At 43.9% G+C, this 16,663-nt stretch overlaps 2 protein-coding genes across 5 annotated transcripts; one reads left to right on the top strand and one right to left on the bottom strand.

Moving 5' to 3' along the window:
• tbc1d31 (TBC1 domain family, member 31) lies at window positions 1-11,237 on the bottom strand. 3 transcript variants are annotated; one of them, XM_076150507.1, is made up of 24 exons: window positions 11,200-11,237; window positions 9,150-9,231; window positions 8,446-8,586; window positions 8,085-8,200; window positions 7,592-7,770; window positions 7,096-7,247; window positions 6,585-6,744; window positions 6,156-6,356; window positions 5,841-5,999; window positions 5,441-5,520; window positions 4,837-4,983; window positions 4,602-4,735; window positions 4,360-4,493; window positions 3,988-4,167; window positions 3,573-3,805; window positions 3,372-3,444; window positions 3,187-3,266; window positions 2,952-3,087; window positions 2,403-2,495; window positions 1,882-2,004; window positions 1,381-1,581; window positions 1,187-1,256; window positions 860-1,075; window positions 1-530 (listed from the first exon to the last, which is right to left on the bottom strand). In XM_076150507.1, the coding sequence occupies exons 1-24, from the start codon at window positions 11,204-11,206 to the stop codon at window positions 376-378; spliced, it is 3,252 nt and encodes a 1,083-aa protein (XP_076006622.1). In that variant the 5' UTR covers window positions 11,207-11,237; the 3' UTR covers window positions 1-375. The 3 variants fall into 3 exon arrangements, with proteins under 3 accessions (XP_076006622.1, XP_076006621.1, XP_076006623.1); XM_076150506.1 differs by having other exon boundaries at window positions 860-1,078; window positions 11,200-11,236; XM_076150508.1 differs by lacking the exon at window positions 11,200-11,237 and adding an exon at window positions 9,393-9,695 and having other exon boundaries at window positions 860-1,078.
• Window positions 10,517-15,105, top strand: derl1 (derlin 1). Of its 2 annotated transcripts, XM_076150511.1 has the most exons (9): window positions 10,517-10,851; window positions 11,635-11,746; window positions 11,870-11,934; window positions 12,714-12,740; window positions 12,998-13,093; window positions 13,182-13,234; window positions 13,483-13,593; window positions 14,339-14,545; window positions 14,764-15,105. In XM_076150511.1, exons 1-8 carry the CDS (start codon window positions 10,699-10,701, stop codon window positions 14,502-14,504), a joined length of 783 nt encoding a protein of 260 aa, XP_076006626.1. In that variant the 5' UTR covers window positions 10,517-10,698; the 3' UTR covers window positions 14,505-14,545; window positions 14,764-15,105. The 2 variants fall into 2 exon arrangements, with proteins under 2 accessions (XP_076006626.1, XP_076006625.1); XM_076150510.1 differs by having other exon boundaries at window positions 14,339-15,105.
• Window positions 15,106-16,663: the final 1,558 nt, after the last annotated feature.

The raw sequence follows: 16,663 nt of genomic DNA, 5'->3' as shown, positions 1-16,663 counted from the left end.
TAAAATCATTTTATTAAAAAGTTTACAAATTTGATGTATTAAAAAGTACACCAGAATACAGTTTCACATTTTTTACAAAATGTTTCACAATTAAGTTACTCCCACTGAATGTATCAGAGTACATTAGTCTCTAATCTACCTGTTAACTGGATACCCTAATATGTCTTACCTCTATCTGTGGAATGACACAGGCCGCGACCATCAACAACAAAAAATTCAACATTGATTTCTCTACTGAAATCTCCTGTTTTTCTCATGAAGCAACACAACCAATACACCAAAGGATTAGCCTGTATTTGCCTTGACAGTGGCTCAGGCAGAGGATGGGACATAAACGTGCTCACACACACCGTGGAGGGTGAGAGGGTGAAGTTGTCACTGGGTGAAAGAGGACAGTGTGTGGACAGACTGTGATGATGCCGTGCTGGCCTCTTTGGCTCGGGCTGCCAGTTTTTGTCTCAGTTCCCTGACTTCCTTCAGCAGTTCTCTCTCGCTGCTGTCAAGCTGAGCGCGGCCTCGGTCCAGAGAGACTAAGACGGGCAAAAGAAAGAAGATACGCAGGAAATGAAGCGGTACAAAAAGCTGAGAGAAAAACCACAATGTGTATAAGCTGAATGGAAAGAAGACTAGCACTTTATAAGACGGGACTAATCTCAATATGAATCCAACAGAGGCAATTTCTATGTCCCACAACTACTTTACAAAAATCATTATTGGAAAATTCACAATACCCAGGATTTTAATATACTAATAGCTTTCCCTGCATGTTTGATTCTACTACATGGGGTAAAATGTGTCACTGCACCCCAAACACAGACTCTCTCAAAATATTTGACAGGGAGAAGGAGAGAGCACTCACAGTTGGTGTAGGTGCTTTCTGAAGCCGGAGGACTGTTCAGACACACCGTGTGGTTTCCCGCGTGCTTTGAAGTGGTGGCAGTGGTGGAGTTGCCTGCTGTATCGGTATGAATACCAGCAGTGGTGGTTGATGCGTGATCAGCAGCAGTGGCTCTGGGTCTGTGGGGAAGTCCTCTAGCTGAACACGGCGGCCTTAACCTCATCTGTGTGTCACCGTCTGCTGCAAAGCAAACAGCGGCGGTTATCATATCACCTCACATCTGATTAACAGGTGGAGTTCAGCTCCCCGTTCACAAACTGTAACTGTGTGTGTAAGCAGAGCAAATACCTGTATCTGCTGAAGACAGGGGCTGGTTCTGCTCCTGTAACTGGGCTCTGCTACTCATGACTTCATCCCACTGCATCACACAGATACAATCAGCAATGTCAATTTAATAAAAACACACCAGTGAAGAGGATGAGATTCTTTTAGATCGAGTCAAGCCAAGTCATCATACTGAAAAAAACTGCTTGTTTTCTTACCTTCTTCCCGGCTACATCACTCATGCTGTTGGCCAGTCTTTCTTCCTGGGCCAGAGTTTGCATGTGAAGTTCTGTGAGTGTTTGTCTGTTCCTCTCCTGCTCAACATCAACCCGCTCCAGGCACTCTGCCATCTCTCTCTGCCAGTCTGACTCCAAGCCCAGCTGGCAAGCCTCTGCCAGGGACTGCTCCAAGGCCTGGGTCTGTGTGTGTGTGTGTGTGTGTGTGTGTGTGTGTGTGTGTGTGTGTGTGTGTGTGTGTGTGTGTGTGTGTGTGTGTGTGTGTGTGTGTGTGTGTGTGTGTGTGCATACAGAGAAGGGTAATGAATACAAGAGGAGAGGATCACCATGTGGTGTTTTATAACTGTGTGGCTTTGATGATTTCTTGTAGCCTCAGATAAAACAATTGTGCACATGGAGCATATGCCAACATGGTCACACTGACTGAAGACACAGTAAATGTCCTTTTATTTAATGGCAGCAGATGAGTTGATTATCTCTAACCTGCAGTTTTGCATTTGTGTTGCGTAGCAGCTCTGGGTAGCTGCTCTCCTCTTTTTCTGCCTCCCTCATCCTCACCTCCTCCTCAACCTCCCAGCCCACACGCTCCTGCTCCCTCCACATGTGCTGTAGGTGACAGAAAGAGAAAGTCATGCATAAGACTGTGGCGCAGGAGTGGACAGTGAGAACATGAAAAGGTTTCCATTTGTGCATCATCTTTGTTTCCACAGTAACTGACCAAAACCACAACAAAAAAGACTATTTTCCCCACATTGCAGTAATTTCAAACTGACCATTACATTTTCTTAAATCTTGCAAATTTAAGTGATTGTAATCAACTTAATGTTACTGACATTTTGGACAGAATAAGCATGGTATTCATTCATCTCTATGTCAGTAACAACCATCACCCTACTGTATAAAAAAAGGGGGACAAAAGCCACACAACAAGGACAGAGGGGGGAATTCAAGAAAAACAGACATTGGGAGAAAGGAGGGAATGTTGACTGTGATGTTTTGGACACCTGTTCAAGTCGTTTCCTCTGAATCTCAAGCTCTATCTGTCTGACGTCCAGATCCTGAACAGATGCAGCGGTTTCTCGCTCACGGAGATCCTTCTGTAGAAAAGGAAGGTTATCATGTTTAAGTCATAAAATAATAATAAAAATAATTGGAGGGTTTTGCAACATGGTGATAGTTTCAAAAATATCAACAAGCTCATAAAATAGATAAAACATAACCACATTGGATTACAAAGCAAGATCTATGGGAGACAAAGTTCTGCTTACCCAACCATCTAAAGTGATGCCTGCCTGCCTGCTGCAGTTAAGCAGTATAAATGCACACACTCCAATGGAAAGATGTGTGTTTGCAGTGCATAAATGTGTAACTGCAAATCAAAAAGTGTCCACTTGTCTCGTCTCTGTCCGTCCATCTCAAAAGTGACTGAATTCACCATGAAATTTCCTTTTCACTCAGGTGGAGAGCCACACCCCTCTTCTACACTTAGCGCACACACAGCCCTCACTATAAAAGTTGTCAAAGCATCAGAGAAGGAAAGAAACTCTGTCTACCTTTCGATTAATCTCCTGGTCTAGTCTTTGTATCTGTGAGGCTCTTTGGTCTTGCTGGTGTTTGAGGAAGCGTCTTCTGGCTGCATCCAGCAGTTGTAATTCCTTCACCTTCAGCTCTCTCTTCATGGCTGCCAGCCTGCAGAAGACAGAGTAGCCATGACAACCGACTCTGTAACTCACTTTTTCATTAACTAAAGTAACTCTGGAGGAATGAGCATCTTGTGCTTGTAGCTACTTTGCTCTCTGTTGTGTTAACTTCTCCTCTTCTTGTGCCAGAAGGTTTCTCCGTTGCTCCTCTGCTTTCTGCAGCAGCTCCTGTTTTCAATCAATCAAAACATATGAAGCCAATTTTAGTCTATAAAAACCACGAAATCCCTGCAGGAATACAATTAATGGAAGAACTACAGCAAGTATGTCTACCTGTTGTGTGTAATAGGCCTCTTCTTCAGCCTGACGACGCACAAAATCAGTACGGAGCGCTGACACTTCTTGCCTGATGAGATCACATGCACACAAATTATTGTTTCTCAATACAGAGTCTGACATTTCCTTTAACTAATCCAATTTTTTATTTCTGACTCTGTTATTATTATTGAGCAAACAGTCAGTCTGTAATCTCACCTCTCACGCAGATACTCCATCTCTTGCAGTTGTATCTTCTCCCTCTCCCTACTCTGGTATTCCACTATGAATTCTGGGTAGTGGTTGAAGACAGGGTACTGGCCCTTTGTCAGAGGTGTAAAGTCAGATAGCATATTCCTGGGATGGATATCTGCTGGTGTGCTGCCCATCAAGCGGTATGCCTCTTTTATCATGGCTCCCAGGTCCAGGTTGTTGCGATGGTGAAAGAAATACTGAATGAGCCGGAGAGAAGCAGCAGAGAGGAGACACGGTGTCATGGAGGAGGAGGAGAAACACAAGCTTAAAGGAGGTAAGTGATCAAGGAAAATATGGTGATATGAGATGTTGAATAGTGTATTTTGCATTGATACACTGATTCCAACAGCTTTCATGGAGGAGCGGAGAGGAAAGGTACCTCAAAGTCCTCTTTTTGGGAGCAGAGGAGCAGAGGTTCGCGGCAACAGGTGACGTAAGCCACGCAGGCCATGAGCAGGAACGACGGATGGTTGGTGAAGACGTTGTCGAAGAGTCGGAGCCACTCATCACGAGTCAGCACCTCAGAGAACAAGGTCTCCAACAGGGGCCACACATAGACCTGGGCACAGCATCATTTGTGGATCACAGTGTTTTACCACATGCCATTCGGACGTCTCTTAATATTTTATCTCTAAAGGGTAACTTGTCATTTAATCTCAGCTTGTAATTCAGTGAAGGCAGTGAGGCACAGAGCAGTGTGGATGAAGCTCGTAGCGGCCAGTAGAGGGTGTGTGTTGCCTCGCGTTGGTACCTGTGAGGTGACGCCACAGTCCACCAGGTGCTGCAGCATCTCCTTGTCGTGATGAGCCAGAACGTTTTCTGCCATACTCAGGATGTTGATCGGTGGGTTGGGGAAGTACTCAAAATAATGCTGGCACCAGTTCACTGTACAGAACAAGAGAAGTTATTCATTCCAGAAAAAAGCCAAACTTGCAGCTCAATTTTGGTGAAAACCTGTACTGATGGTTAACTGATGGGTAAATCAGCAGGTACCTATGACAGTGGCCACCACCTCGAAGCAGAGCAATGGATTGTTCTGGAAAAGCTTGACGAAGGGAAAGGCCACCAGGGGAAGGTAGTCGGTCTCTCCAAAGATGGCTGCCCAGTGAGCCAAGGCAGACAAAACCCTGTGGAGGAAAGGACAGGCTGATGAAAACCTGTGAGTATAATATGCTTTATAAATGGGTGTGAGTGTGTACGTGTGTGTGTGTGTGTGTATATACCACACCTCTGCAGACCCCTCTGCAGTTTGTGGCTTTTGATGGGATACTTTTCATGCAGAGTGAGGTAGGCTGGATGCAGGCCTCTATCAGTCAGACTGCTGTACGCTGCAAGGTTCTCCGGGAGACACAACAAAGACCGCCACACAAACATCCTAGAATACACACACACACACACACACACACACACACTTAAGATTTAAACTGATCTTGGTTTTGGTGTCTTATTGTGTTCATTTCCGGTTTTATTTTGTATCATCTCCCGTTCTTGTTTCCTTAACTTCACTTCCTGCTCCTTCTGTCTCTTGATTGTTACTCATTGGTTTCACCTGTGACTATTCAGTTTCCCTTTGTTCCATGTTCCCCTCACTTCCTGATCCTCATTCCCTCGCTATTCCAAGTGAATGTATACTCCTTGTTTTTGTGCGCCCTGTGCCAGTTTGGGGTGTCGGATCGGCTCAAAGATCAGGGCCCAATAGTAAAAGGAAGAACATACTGTATTATGGAAACTTGGTGGTAGAAAATAATAGTGTTGTGTTAGAAAGGCTTAAAAGATGTTAAGTGGGGAAAAAAACCCTCTTCTTTACATAAACCCCTTAAAGGAATCTTTACCTGTATTTGGCAGGATATTCACCAAATGCCTTCAGCATAGCCACCAGTCTTTTCTTATTCAGACCAGCTGGGAGTTCATTCTGTTAAGGAAAAACACATTAGGACATTTGTGTATTTGTGTTCAGGTATGTCATCTTCTATTCAATGCCAGTTAGAGGGCAGGTGATTTTTTTGTGTGTGTGTGTGTGTGTGCTTCCGCTTGGGAACCGGAGGGTCGCCGGTTCGAGCCCCTGCCGAGGTGCCCCTGAGCAAGGCACCAAACCCTCAATTGCTCCCCCCTCTGCGAAGGGTGGTAATGTAATGTAAGTCGCTTTGGATAAAAGCGTCTGCCAAATGATCGTAATGTAATGTAATGTAATGTGTGTGTGTGTGTGTGCGTGGCCATGAATGTTGCATCTACCTCTTTGTCCTCAGCTGTGGACACACAAGGAGGTCTGAGGACTTTGGTCTGTGCCTTAGCTGGCCTCTGACTGACGTCTGACCTGACCTTGACCTTTAGTTTAGGTAAACCCCGATCAGCCTCGCCACCAGAGACAACCGCCACCTGGGAAGGAGGAGGCTAGGGAGAGGCAAAGCCATTAGTCAAAAAAGCTAATATCCATCATCATATAATCTTTTTTTAGCATGATTGATATTCTTTAAAGTCAATGCCCCTTCACCTACACATAGCAGGAGCTTTGATAGTACTAACCCACCCACACACACATTTCTTTACCTTGTTAAATTCCTGTGTCAGACTCTGGACACTATACACATTGATACTGCCGTTATCCATGATGGCAGCGACATGTCGGCCGTTAGGGCTGACAGACACTGCAGTGATGGCATTATCAGGAGATCCAATGTGGAAGAGAAGCTTGCAGGTGTGTATGTTGATGAAACGCATCACACCGTCCTGGCTCAATACACCAAGTGTCTGCAGGAACAAAAACAGCAGAAAAAAAATAACACAAATGCTTGCTGTGCAGAGCAGAGATATAAATAAACATACAGAGATAGAAGAATCACATAGCAGGTACAGAAAAACACAGAAACACAGACAGAAGTCACATCTAAAACAAGCTCAAGTCCCAACAGGAGACAAGCAAGAAGAACAGCAAAAAAGAAACAGGAAACAGCTCCATGGGTGCTGCTGTTAACATACCTGACTGGCTCCAGCGTCAAAGCTGTCGGGCAGGAAATCCAGCTGTCTGACGGTTCGTACCTGAGTGGGCATCTGAACAACCCTGATCAGCTGTCTGCTGTCAAGACACCACAGGTGCAGCAGGTTGGAGCGCCCACCAGCTACAAGCTTCTTACCATCGCTGCCAACAAAAGCCAGGTAGATCAGTTTTTAGTTAAGTCTTCTGGATACACATACATGTATGCTTGGATCAGGCTGTTCAGTTTTTACAGGGTAAGGAAACTCCAGCCACTGGCTAATTTCAAAATTTCATTAAACCCAACCAAAAAGGTGATAATATTGACATATTTCAAACGCATCTTAGAAGTCTGTTCCCTGGGGCATTTACCAATGTAACCTTCTGCCAAGCTTTTACTGAGTTTTCTGCATTTGAGCGGTGGTGAACAGGAACAAGATAAGCAGTGAGGCAAACATGAAAAATCTCAATAGTTAGTAAGCTGCTTGGTGAAGCGTTTGAGATGTTAAAACCCACCGTGTGACAGCGAAGGCCTTATAAGAGATTCTGGGTCCACACTCAGGAAAGGGGAGCTGGTATTTGCAGAACAGTGTGTCGCTCTCCCAAGCAAAGATGGAGTCATCGCTAAAGCAGCTGAGGATGGTGTTACTGAGAGGAAGGAAAAACACCTGCAATACAAGAAAAGTAGCACATTAGCGGGAAGAATAATGGAAACATCAATAAATTGGTGCATTTTGGAAGTTACCCATTTAAAATAGAATAAGATAGGCAATATTAAAATCATATTTTACAGAGATTGACAAAAACTTGAATGTTTTAACTGAGGTTCCATAATGTCTACACTCACAGACTGTTGAATTTCTCCTTCAGATGAATATAATGAAATGAATGCTTTAAAAAAAAGGTATTTATCTACCGTGCTTTGTGTATTTGCACGGTTAGATCAGGGTCATACTAACAATGCAAATGCACATAAGCATGCACAGGTGGCACTATATGTCTCCTTCTTTACCTTCTGAATGCCAACAGACTGTCTGACAGTGAGCTTCCTTTTCCTCTGGAAGGTGTCCATGTCCCAGAGCTGAGCTGTGTCTAAGGAGGTGGTGATGGCATAGCGGCCTGAACTGTGGACAGAGACGGACGAAACTGCTCCCTCGTGTCCTCGCATCCAACTGACCATCTGCTTTGTGTCTGTAGGAGGAGGGTAACTCAGTTTGCTTGGCTTAGACATAAGAGTACTTAATGAATAACATTAATCCTTGTGCCAACAACCCCATTCAGCGCTTAGGGTTATCCATCAGAACAGAAAACATTAGCAGGTGTGTGGGAAAAAGCCAAATACGTGTGGTCAGTTAAGAGTGATCAGGTCACACCAAAATTATTCAGAAGCTCTTAGCTCTCTCCTCTGAACAATAACAACAACAAACAGAAGTGAGATCAGGAAGAATCAATGCGCTATGCTGTAAAATGGAACCATTTTGGGGCAAGAAAACATTTCATCTTACCTATGTCAAAGCATTTGATGGTGTAGTCAGCTAAGGCCACAAGGAACTCTGTGGTCCTGCGAAGGTTGAATGCCAGAGCAGTGCAGGTCTGGCCTACCTTCTGTACAAGACGAAATCTGGAAAGAGGTAAATACGTGACAAAAAGTGTTGGTACCCTTAAAATAAAATCCCCACTATTTTATTTGAAAGAAGTTTAATGCTTAAACCTCAGATACAGCGACCTCTACTGGAACATAGGTGATTTCAACAAAACAGACTGAACAGACAGCAATGAAGTCTAAGTAAAGAAACTGATTCACATGATAAAGGTCTGAACAGGCTGAGAGCAACGCATGCATGTGAGAATGGCTAAATTGTTTACCTGTTTCTGCTGATGTCAAAGACATAAATGTTGCCATGGTGATCACCAGCCAGGAAGGTATCCCCAGTGCTATCAAAGGACACTTGTAGGAAACGTACAGTCTTTCCCTGCTGAGCACTGCGGACAACAGTCACTAAGACACTGAGAAAGACAGACAACAAACAGAAAAGAAAGAGAGAGAGCTCAAGCAGACTATTATTCTTGGCTGGACAACAAATTATTTTACTCAATTAGAGCTGCCCCTCTGTTCACACTGAGATAAGTAGCTGTACAATTAGACTAATTTTGTTAGCTGTTCAGTTGGGTGCAGTTACAGAGGACAGTTAGTCAACAGCACTCATGATTAAAGAAGGTATCACGTTATTCAGTCATTCGAGGGATTTACACCAACATCCCTATGATCACTTGTGAACATGAGGGTATATTATTGTAATATACAAGACTATGCAACTCCTTATATTCCTAAGTGGTGAATGCCTGGGACCAACAGGGAGCCTAAGATAAGATAAGATACGATAAGATAGGACAAACGTTTATTTATAAAAACGTCCAAGAATGCATGCAAGATAACAAAAGATAGAAGCACTTAGAGTCTGCCCAAAAGTGTTGGTAAACGATTTAGAAGTGATTTGGAGGGTTATGGTAGGCACTTAATTATGTAAGGTGTTTTGGGCAGCACAAACTCATCGAGCATCATTTCTTACCTTTTGCCTGGGGTTGGTTTTCGATGCCACACCTTCCCCTCCTCTTTGTTTCCAATGTCCGTCACCTGCATTTTAAAGGTGACTGTTGAAAAAACACAAAAATTACCAATTCTTGAGCAGATTGCGCCCTAACTCAATTTAACCCAAGTGCCAGGCCACTGAGAGGCTAGCTAACGTGCTACTCCGCTAATCTGTTTGAGAGCGGTGTGAACAGCGCGAAATTTAAAAAAGAGCAACACGTACTTCTGAGTCAGAGACATGCAAGATATGCTCGATGACACTTTGAGCGCCATCTGTGTTACTCAGAAAAACGATAATAGGGTTTCAGAGACATGTCAGTTTACTACAACTTAAATTCCGAAGAATTCTTTCAGCTGTTGCAAGACGGATTTTGTCGCGTGCGGTTTGACGTGAAGAAAACCCAAACACACGGGTGCATTGTGGGAACTGTAGTTCAGCAAGATATCGGCCGGGCATTTCGTCGATTTTTTGCGTTTATTTAAGAAAATTAATTTAAATATATTCCTCGTAAATAAACGCCAACGTGAAAATGAATATGGTTAAAGATAGTAAATATTGTTCCACTACAGACTTTTTGTCTCAATTGTAGGCCGCCTTTTCTTGTGACCTGAAGTTCTTTTATCTACCTTTGTTGAACACACTTATTGTAAGTCGCTTTGGATAAAAGCGTCTGCTAAATGATCGTAATGTAATGTAATGTAATGCCTACGGGTGGATTTCCCCCCAGGTCTCGATTAAACAAATTTGACAGGAAGTTAGCAAATAGAGCTCATTGGTCAAACAAAATTAGTAAAAATACGTCCGGTTCCAGTGGTTCCTTCAAACTACGAGTGTAAAGTGAAACAGTTTCCTAACTTGATGGAGTAAAATGTAATGCAATCCCAGGGAAGACGCCGTTGTTTGCATCTACAAGCATATAACAAGATTGTTTTCACGTGGCAAGAATATGATTGACGCATCTCCACGCATTAATAACTCAATATTTTTTTTTTTTTATTGACCTCTCTCCTCCCACCTCTCCTCGTCTATGGGCTAAAGAGTATTACAAATGTTACTTGGTTTCCACAAATGACAATGACATGACGGAAGTAATTCTAAACAGTTTTTAAAACTTTGTTTAACGTTTCAGGTGGCATATGGAGAGTAAGTTATTTCCTTGATAATAAGGACTCGCAGTGACTAAAGTAAAGTAATCAAAAATGTGGTCATCCAATCGTTGCTTCATATTCTTCTGTTGCGAATGGCTCAGATGCTTGATTGGGCAAGTGATAATAATTATTAAATTGTGATAATTGAAGCAAAAAATCCGCGTTTATTCTGAAACAGTGAACCGGAAGTGACTTCTGTATCCTCCAATAGTTTTGCCATATGTAAAGCTAGCTTCTAAAGATTAGCCACGTCATGTAAAGTTAGCAGCGGAGCAGTTCGGGTATCAGGGTAACGAAGGGTCGAAGATTTGAGAAAATAGTTCATTTTAAAGCTGAACACGTATTTTCCATTTATAACTGGGCCGTAATCCTATGGGAAGATGTCAGACATCGGGGACTGGTTCAGAAGCATCCCCTTCATCACCCGGTACTGGTTTGCTGGGTCGATTGGGGTTCCCTTGTTTGGGAAACTAGGATTGATTAGTCCTATGTATCTCGTTCTTTGGCCGGAGTTTTTCTTTAGCAAGTTTCAGGTAAGCCGATCGTATTTAACTATTGGGTATAGGGTCTGATAACGCAGGCTGTGGCTGTTGTGTTGTTGATTTGTTCGGTTAGCAGGTGGCTATCAGGGTATACGGTTAGGCCTGTGCCTGCCCTCAGCCAATCAGAACGTGAGACGCAGATCCCTGGTTTGCACTTCCGGATGCTGTCACGACACGTTGGTTTACATATTACAAATATTTACGCATCTTAAGCTTTCGACAGCACTTAATAAGATTTCCGGCTGAATCTCTTTTGGCGTCTCGGACTTAGACAAAGCGTGTCACAATGATAAATAAATCACATTTTCTGAAATGATATTCTTTACGCCATAACATTACCTGCCATTACTGTGGGGAGAAACCAGCCCTGGGTTTGGCCTTACAGGTGCTATGTATCTTTCAAAACCGGGTCAGATGACGTAAGCTTATGTTCGGGTTATTTTCAGCCTGACCAGATGACTTGGCATGAAACACTTTGTTGTAATATAATTCTCTATTCACTGGTGGAGTTTAAGGCTTTTTGTAGCCTGGCAACCTGACTCTGTTCACCACTCAGGTATTGTGCCTCTGTCAGACCGGAACTCAAATGTTTTAGGATGGCAGATGTATGTGAAGATAGTTATTTATTTAGAAATAGTGCCCCCTCCCGCTTATATACAATCATATGTATCTTAACTACATAACAGTCCACCACTTGTAGCTGTGGCCTTAAGGGTCCCTGCTGGTTTGTGTAGCTGTGTCTCTCTAAGCGAGTGTCTCTTCTATCCTGTTCAGATCTGGAGACCAGTGACGGCCACGTTGTATTTCCCAGTGGGCCCTGGCACTGGTTTCCTCTACTTGGTCAACCTGTATTTCCTCTATCAGTACTCCACCAGGCTGGAGACAGGTGAGACTGCTGCAGCGTCCTGCACACACGCACGCACGCACATGCACACACACTTCATCAAAACAACGGTATCATATCTTTGTGTTAACTGTTCTCTTGTCATTGGTTCATTTTGTTTTCTAGGAGCATTTGATGGCCGACCAGCAGACTATGTATTCATGCTCTTCTTCAACTGGATCTGCATTGTTGTATCCTCTGAGTGACATCACCTCATCCCAAACCCTATAAAGTTTCTGTTTATGATGGATATAAAAAATTCCCATAACATTCAAAATTACATCTGCAAGCCTGTCCTCTACAGCTCAGTCTCTCTCTCTCGCTCTCTCTCTCGCTCTCTGTCTCTCTCGCTCTCTGTCTCTCTCTCTCTCTCTTTCTTTCTCTGTCTCTCTCTCTCTGTCTCTCGTTCTCACCTGTCTCCCTCTCTCTCTGTCCCTCGTTCTCACCTCTCTCTCTCTCTGTGTGTGTCTCTCTCTCTCTCTCTCTCTCTGCAGTAGTATGCCATGTCAATGTGGCTCTGTGCCAGTGGCACAGTGGCATTCTACCCCTGCAGAGCAGAGCGACCTAATCTAGGTCACATACAGCACCCGCAGTAGAGCCTAGCAAACATCTGAACTCTGTGCCAGTCAGCGGTGTCATGAATGAAGCCCTGAATATTTAAATTTTACAGTTTAATACAAATTTGGGGGAAAGGTTGAGCTCCTTCAATCTGAACCAAATCACCGGTTCAATATTTGTCCCATAGTGTTGTTTTTTCCGTCGTTACTCTATGCACTTTTCATGCTGCTCTAACTCTCTGCTAGACCAAGGTCACATGCCTTGCTCAAGGGAGGATGATTGGGAGGATGCTGGGGGCTGTCAGCTCTTTTCCCAGCGTGTGTGTGTGGGGTTTTAGCTCCTATAATCATTGGGCTTCCGCTGTGAGGCTGCTGCTGAGCTTCCACATTGTGCTCCTTGACTGTAGCTGTAGATAACCGGGCTGATGATGGACATGCAGGTGAGAATCCACACGTCTGCTGCCTGATTGTACTAACGGCAGCAAATCACAGCTGTCAGAGATGACGGGGGAGCAGAATAAGCTCTGGATCTTAGTTTGGCAGATGATTTACTCGGTGTAACACTTAAACTAAATCTCAAACACTTAAGCTTATAAAACAGACATGTTGCTCCCCATGTTGCTCCCCTCTCTGGTGTGTTTGTTTTGGACGTGTGCGGTTATTCAGAAGCACACTTATTGTTAATGTTGTTCCCCAGCTGCTGATGATCCCACTGATCATGTCCGTGCTGTACGTCTGGGCTCAACTCAACAGGGACATGATTGTCTCCTTCTGGTTCGGAACACGATTCAAGGTATCTCCTTTCATTTCAAAAGCTCCTTAAAGTCACACAGTTGTTTACAATAATGTTTGGTGCTGTAATGCTGTTTCCCATGTGTCAGGCCTGTTATCTACCTTGGGTCATCCTGGGCTTCAACTACATCATCGGCGGCTCGTGAGTAACACATTCCTCTCTTTTGTCCTCAATTATGCCGGCAAATTCATTTCAATTTAAACGGTTATGCATTATGTATGGCGCATTTATGAATAATAAATGTCGTCCTTCACTCCCTGTTGTTCTTCCCCCAAGTGCAGCCTGACGCGTTTGAGCCTTTGAGTTGAATGTACAAATATCTACATTGTAGTGTGTAACCTAGGCTTCTCTCCCTCTCTCCCTCTCTCTCTGTGCGTGTGTTTGTGCAGTGTGGTGAATGAGCTGATCGGGAACCTGGTGGGGCATCTTTACTTCTTCCTCATGTTCAAATATCCCATGGACTTGGGCGGACGCTCCCTCCTCTCCACACCGGAGTTCCTGTAAGTCCACCTTCCACTGCATGCAGATAGAGACAACGCCTTACTGGGGCTCGGTCAGATAAAGGAAGCAGGGGTTATATAACACAGAAAGCTGAACATGAGGATGGAAATGGTTTAAAGGATTTTCAACTCGGGGGTTTTATGCAACCTTACAAATAATCAGACCGGTTTATGATCTATAATTTGTACCTTTACTATCTGAAAGGAAGCTGTGTACGTGAAGGGAGCTTGGTGTTGTGCAGTAGCCAGATCTTTAAAGGCCTCTCTCTCTCTCTCTCTCTCGCTCTCTCCCTCTCTCTCTCCCTCCCTCTCTCTCTGCCTCTCTCTCTGCCTCTCTCTCTTTGTTATTGTGCTGATGTTAATCTGTCCTTCTCTTAGAGATGTGGAACAATCACGGCTGAACTTAGGCAGAGCGGTTGAGCTGCGCACGTCACAAGCTGCGGTCTCGTGTTAGATCTTATGGACGTGTTGCTATGACAACAAGTGTTTTGAAGAACAGAGAGAACCGCGGTCACGAGGGTCTAGAGGGGTTAAAGTGGATTAATTGTTGATTTGTTGCTCCGCTGATGGCTCAACTGTAAAGTCATAACCGATCAAATTGAAATGAAAAACAATGCCCAGGTTGAGTAAAGCGCCGGCGACTTGTTTTTCATTTCAAAAGCTCCAAGGTGACCTGTTTTTTAAAGAGCACATTTTACCCTCTTCATCCCTTTGCACGTCTCTCTCTCTCTCCTCCTCGCTCCAGGTATCGGTTCCTCCCGAACAAGAGGGGGGGTGTGTCAGGCTTTGGAGTCCCACCCAGCAGGAGACCAGCTCCCCAGGAGCAGCCAGGAGGAGGAGGAGGAGGGGGCGGGGGCGGAGGAGGCGGCCGCCACAACTGGGGCCAAGGGGTCCGCCTGGGGGACGACTGAGAGGAGACGCCGACGCTCCCTTGTGCTCTCGCCACAAACAGGTGTGCGGGTGGCGTTCCATGTTAAAATGCTTGCTTCCTCACCTTCTCCCCTGCTTGAAGGACACGCTTTCAATGTCATTATCTTTTAACAACAAAAGGAGGGATTTAACACCACAATGTGTTGCATGTCCAGGTTTTGCCGCTGGAGGACGCACACACAAACCTGAAACCTGCATTGATGTCTATTTGTTTTTTGTTTTTTTGTGTTTTTTTTTAAGGACTCAGCGGGAGGAAATTTGAGGAGGCATGCATTTTAACCCAGAAAGCGGCACACACAGACACACACACACAGACACACACACACACACACACACACACACACACACACACACACACACACACACACACACACACCAGGACTCAGACTCTTGCCCATAGGCTCAATTCACCAAGCAAAGCCAGCTTCTTCTATTACTGCTGCTGCTGCTGCGGATGCGTGTCCACACCGAGCAGAAAACAAGGATAGAAGGTTTTTATGTGATGATTCTTAAGCTCCCTCTTTCCTCCGCCCTGCTTTCCATGTCCCATTCTGTTCTATCCCCCCTTCCCCTCCCCCCCACGTCTTTGTTCTTCACCGTCCCGTCGGACCGCCGAGACGAAACGTCACAGCCGCAGACCAGACTAGCACGCCGTTGATTTAGATTCCTGTGTTCCTGTTTTCTCTCTCTGTGTTGCCATATCAGATTACATTGTAATTACCAACTTGCTGAGTGTGTTGTTGAATCATGCGTCCCTCAGCACAACACGGGCAGAGCTATTTAGAGAGCAAACGTCTCTGGGTCTCCATCTACTGTACATGGGTGCCTGATGTTTTTAAGCCTTTGTGGCACAGACGTGATCTTTCTGTTGTCAAATCTGATCTTAACCAAAATGTGGTAAAGATGTTTTTTTTTGTTTTTTTGTAAATATAACGATTGTTTATTGAAAGGATTTGGGAGTCTGTGTGTTATATCTTATGATACCTGAGATCATCTTTCTCTTATTTAATAAAAAGATCTTTTCAGTTATTTTCTCTTTGGGAGGAAAAATCAACAGAAATCCGAGTCAGGACCGTGTAGGAGGAGGACAATGGTAATGTGAGATTTCAGTGATTATTTAATTTCTATAACAATGATCTTTATTACGTAATAACCTGCCGGTGTGCCCAGTTGAAAATCACTGACAGCAGCAGTTACAAACCCTGTTTTCTACTTAAAGCCAAACTTAACCCTCCTTAACTTGCTGTTGTTGGGGGTTTATGATGCAACTGTTCTGCATTTGGAAAAGTAAATGTATAGAGAATGTTTTGTGATATGAGGATTTAAAAGAACAAAGTGGTCATTGTGATGTCTCATAACCTGACAGTAACGTCCATGAGGCGGTTGGTGCATCTCTGGATGTAAGACAATGCCAGCCACCTAAAAGCTTTTGTAGCTATGGAAGCTTTTATACAGCAACAGGTTCATTATGTAACACAATCTCACTGTTGACACCTTGTTGGATCTCTGGCCATTTTTAGGGTGAGGGGGTCGGGCAAGGATATGACCTTTTAAAAAAATAAATAAATACACCCAATGATAATGTTAAGATAGGAAGCAGGTGAATTGTGGGTTGGTTTTCAGCAGCATGGCAGTTTAATTTCTGTACAAAAATGGAATTGAAAGTGTCCAGTATGTGTGAAAAGTTGGTGAAAGATAAAGACTTGATCCATTTTCAACAAATAGAATCCAATTCTTAATTTAAAGAATAATATTTAACAAAACAAATTTAAATTGAAGATATATAATTTGTACCAGCAGGGGGCGTGTTTTGCACCTCCTGTGATACACACAACACAGTCTGAGAACCACTGCTACTGAGTCATTTACTCTCCAAATAGACACTCGCTAAGCATTGAGCAGTGTCAGGGTTGTATTGGACTAAAACTGCAGTAATGTAATCTTTCTCTTAAAATAGAGAAATCAGGGACATCTGGCAACAAAATCCTTGAGAGATTAAAGTTGCTTTTTTTGTAAATGGTCGCACATCACCTTAAAGATGGAAAACAATTTCCTTCACCTTCCTGTTAGACGTGTCATGGATACGTTTCAAAAAGCGACCTTAACATGTCAGTGTTGCTCTGTTTCTTCAGGCTGGTGG

The sequence above is a fragment of the Genypterus blacodes genome, unplaced genomic scaffold (genome assembly GCF_046128005.1).
Source record: "Genypterus blacodes isolate CSIRO-AG114 ecotype Tasmania unplaced genomic scaffold, CSIRO-AGI_Gbla_v1 ptg000052l_1, whole genome shotgun sequence".
Taxonomy (NCBI): Eukaryota; Metazoa; Chordata; class Actinopteri; order Ophidiiformes; family Ophidiidae; genus Genypterus; species Genypterus blacodes.
The sequence above is the reverse complement of the archived record's forward strand: the minus strand, read 5'-3'. Positions and strand labels throughout refer to the sequence as shown.

Bases quoted from the DNA above. Each gene is read 5' to 3' on its own strand.
- derl1 (XM_076150511.1), top strand. From the start codon at position 10,699: ATGTCAGACATCGGGGACTGGTTCAGAAGCATCCCCTTCATCACCCGG. The intron at 11,935-12,713 runs GTATCCTCTGAG...CTGTAGCTGTAG, and splicing joins TCAACTGGATCTGCATTGTT to ATAACCGGGCTGATGATGGA. The intron at 13,235-13,482 runs GTGAGTAACACA...GTGTTTGTGCAG, and splicing joins AACTACATCATCGGCGGCTC to TGTGGTGAATGAGCTGATCG.
- tbc1d31 (XM_076150506.1), bottom strand. The intron at 6,745-7,095 runs GTGGGTTTTAAC...TTTTGTTGGCAG, and splicing joins AAGGCCTTCGCTGTCACACG to CGATGGTAAGAAGCTTGTAG. The intron at 3,088-3,186 runs GTAGCTACAAGC...TGTCTTCTGCAG, and splicing joins TTAACACAACAGAGAGCAAA to GCTGGCAGCCATGAAGAGAG.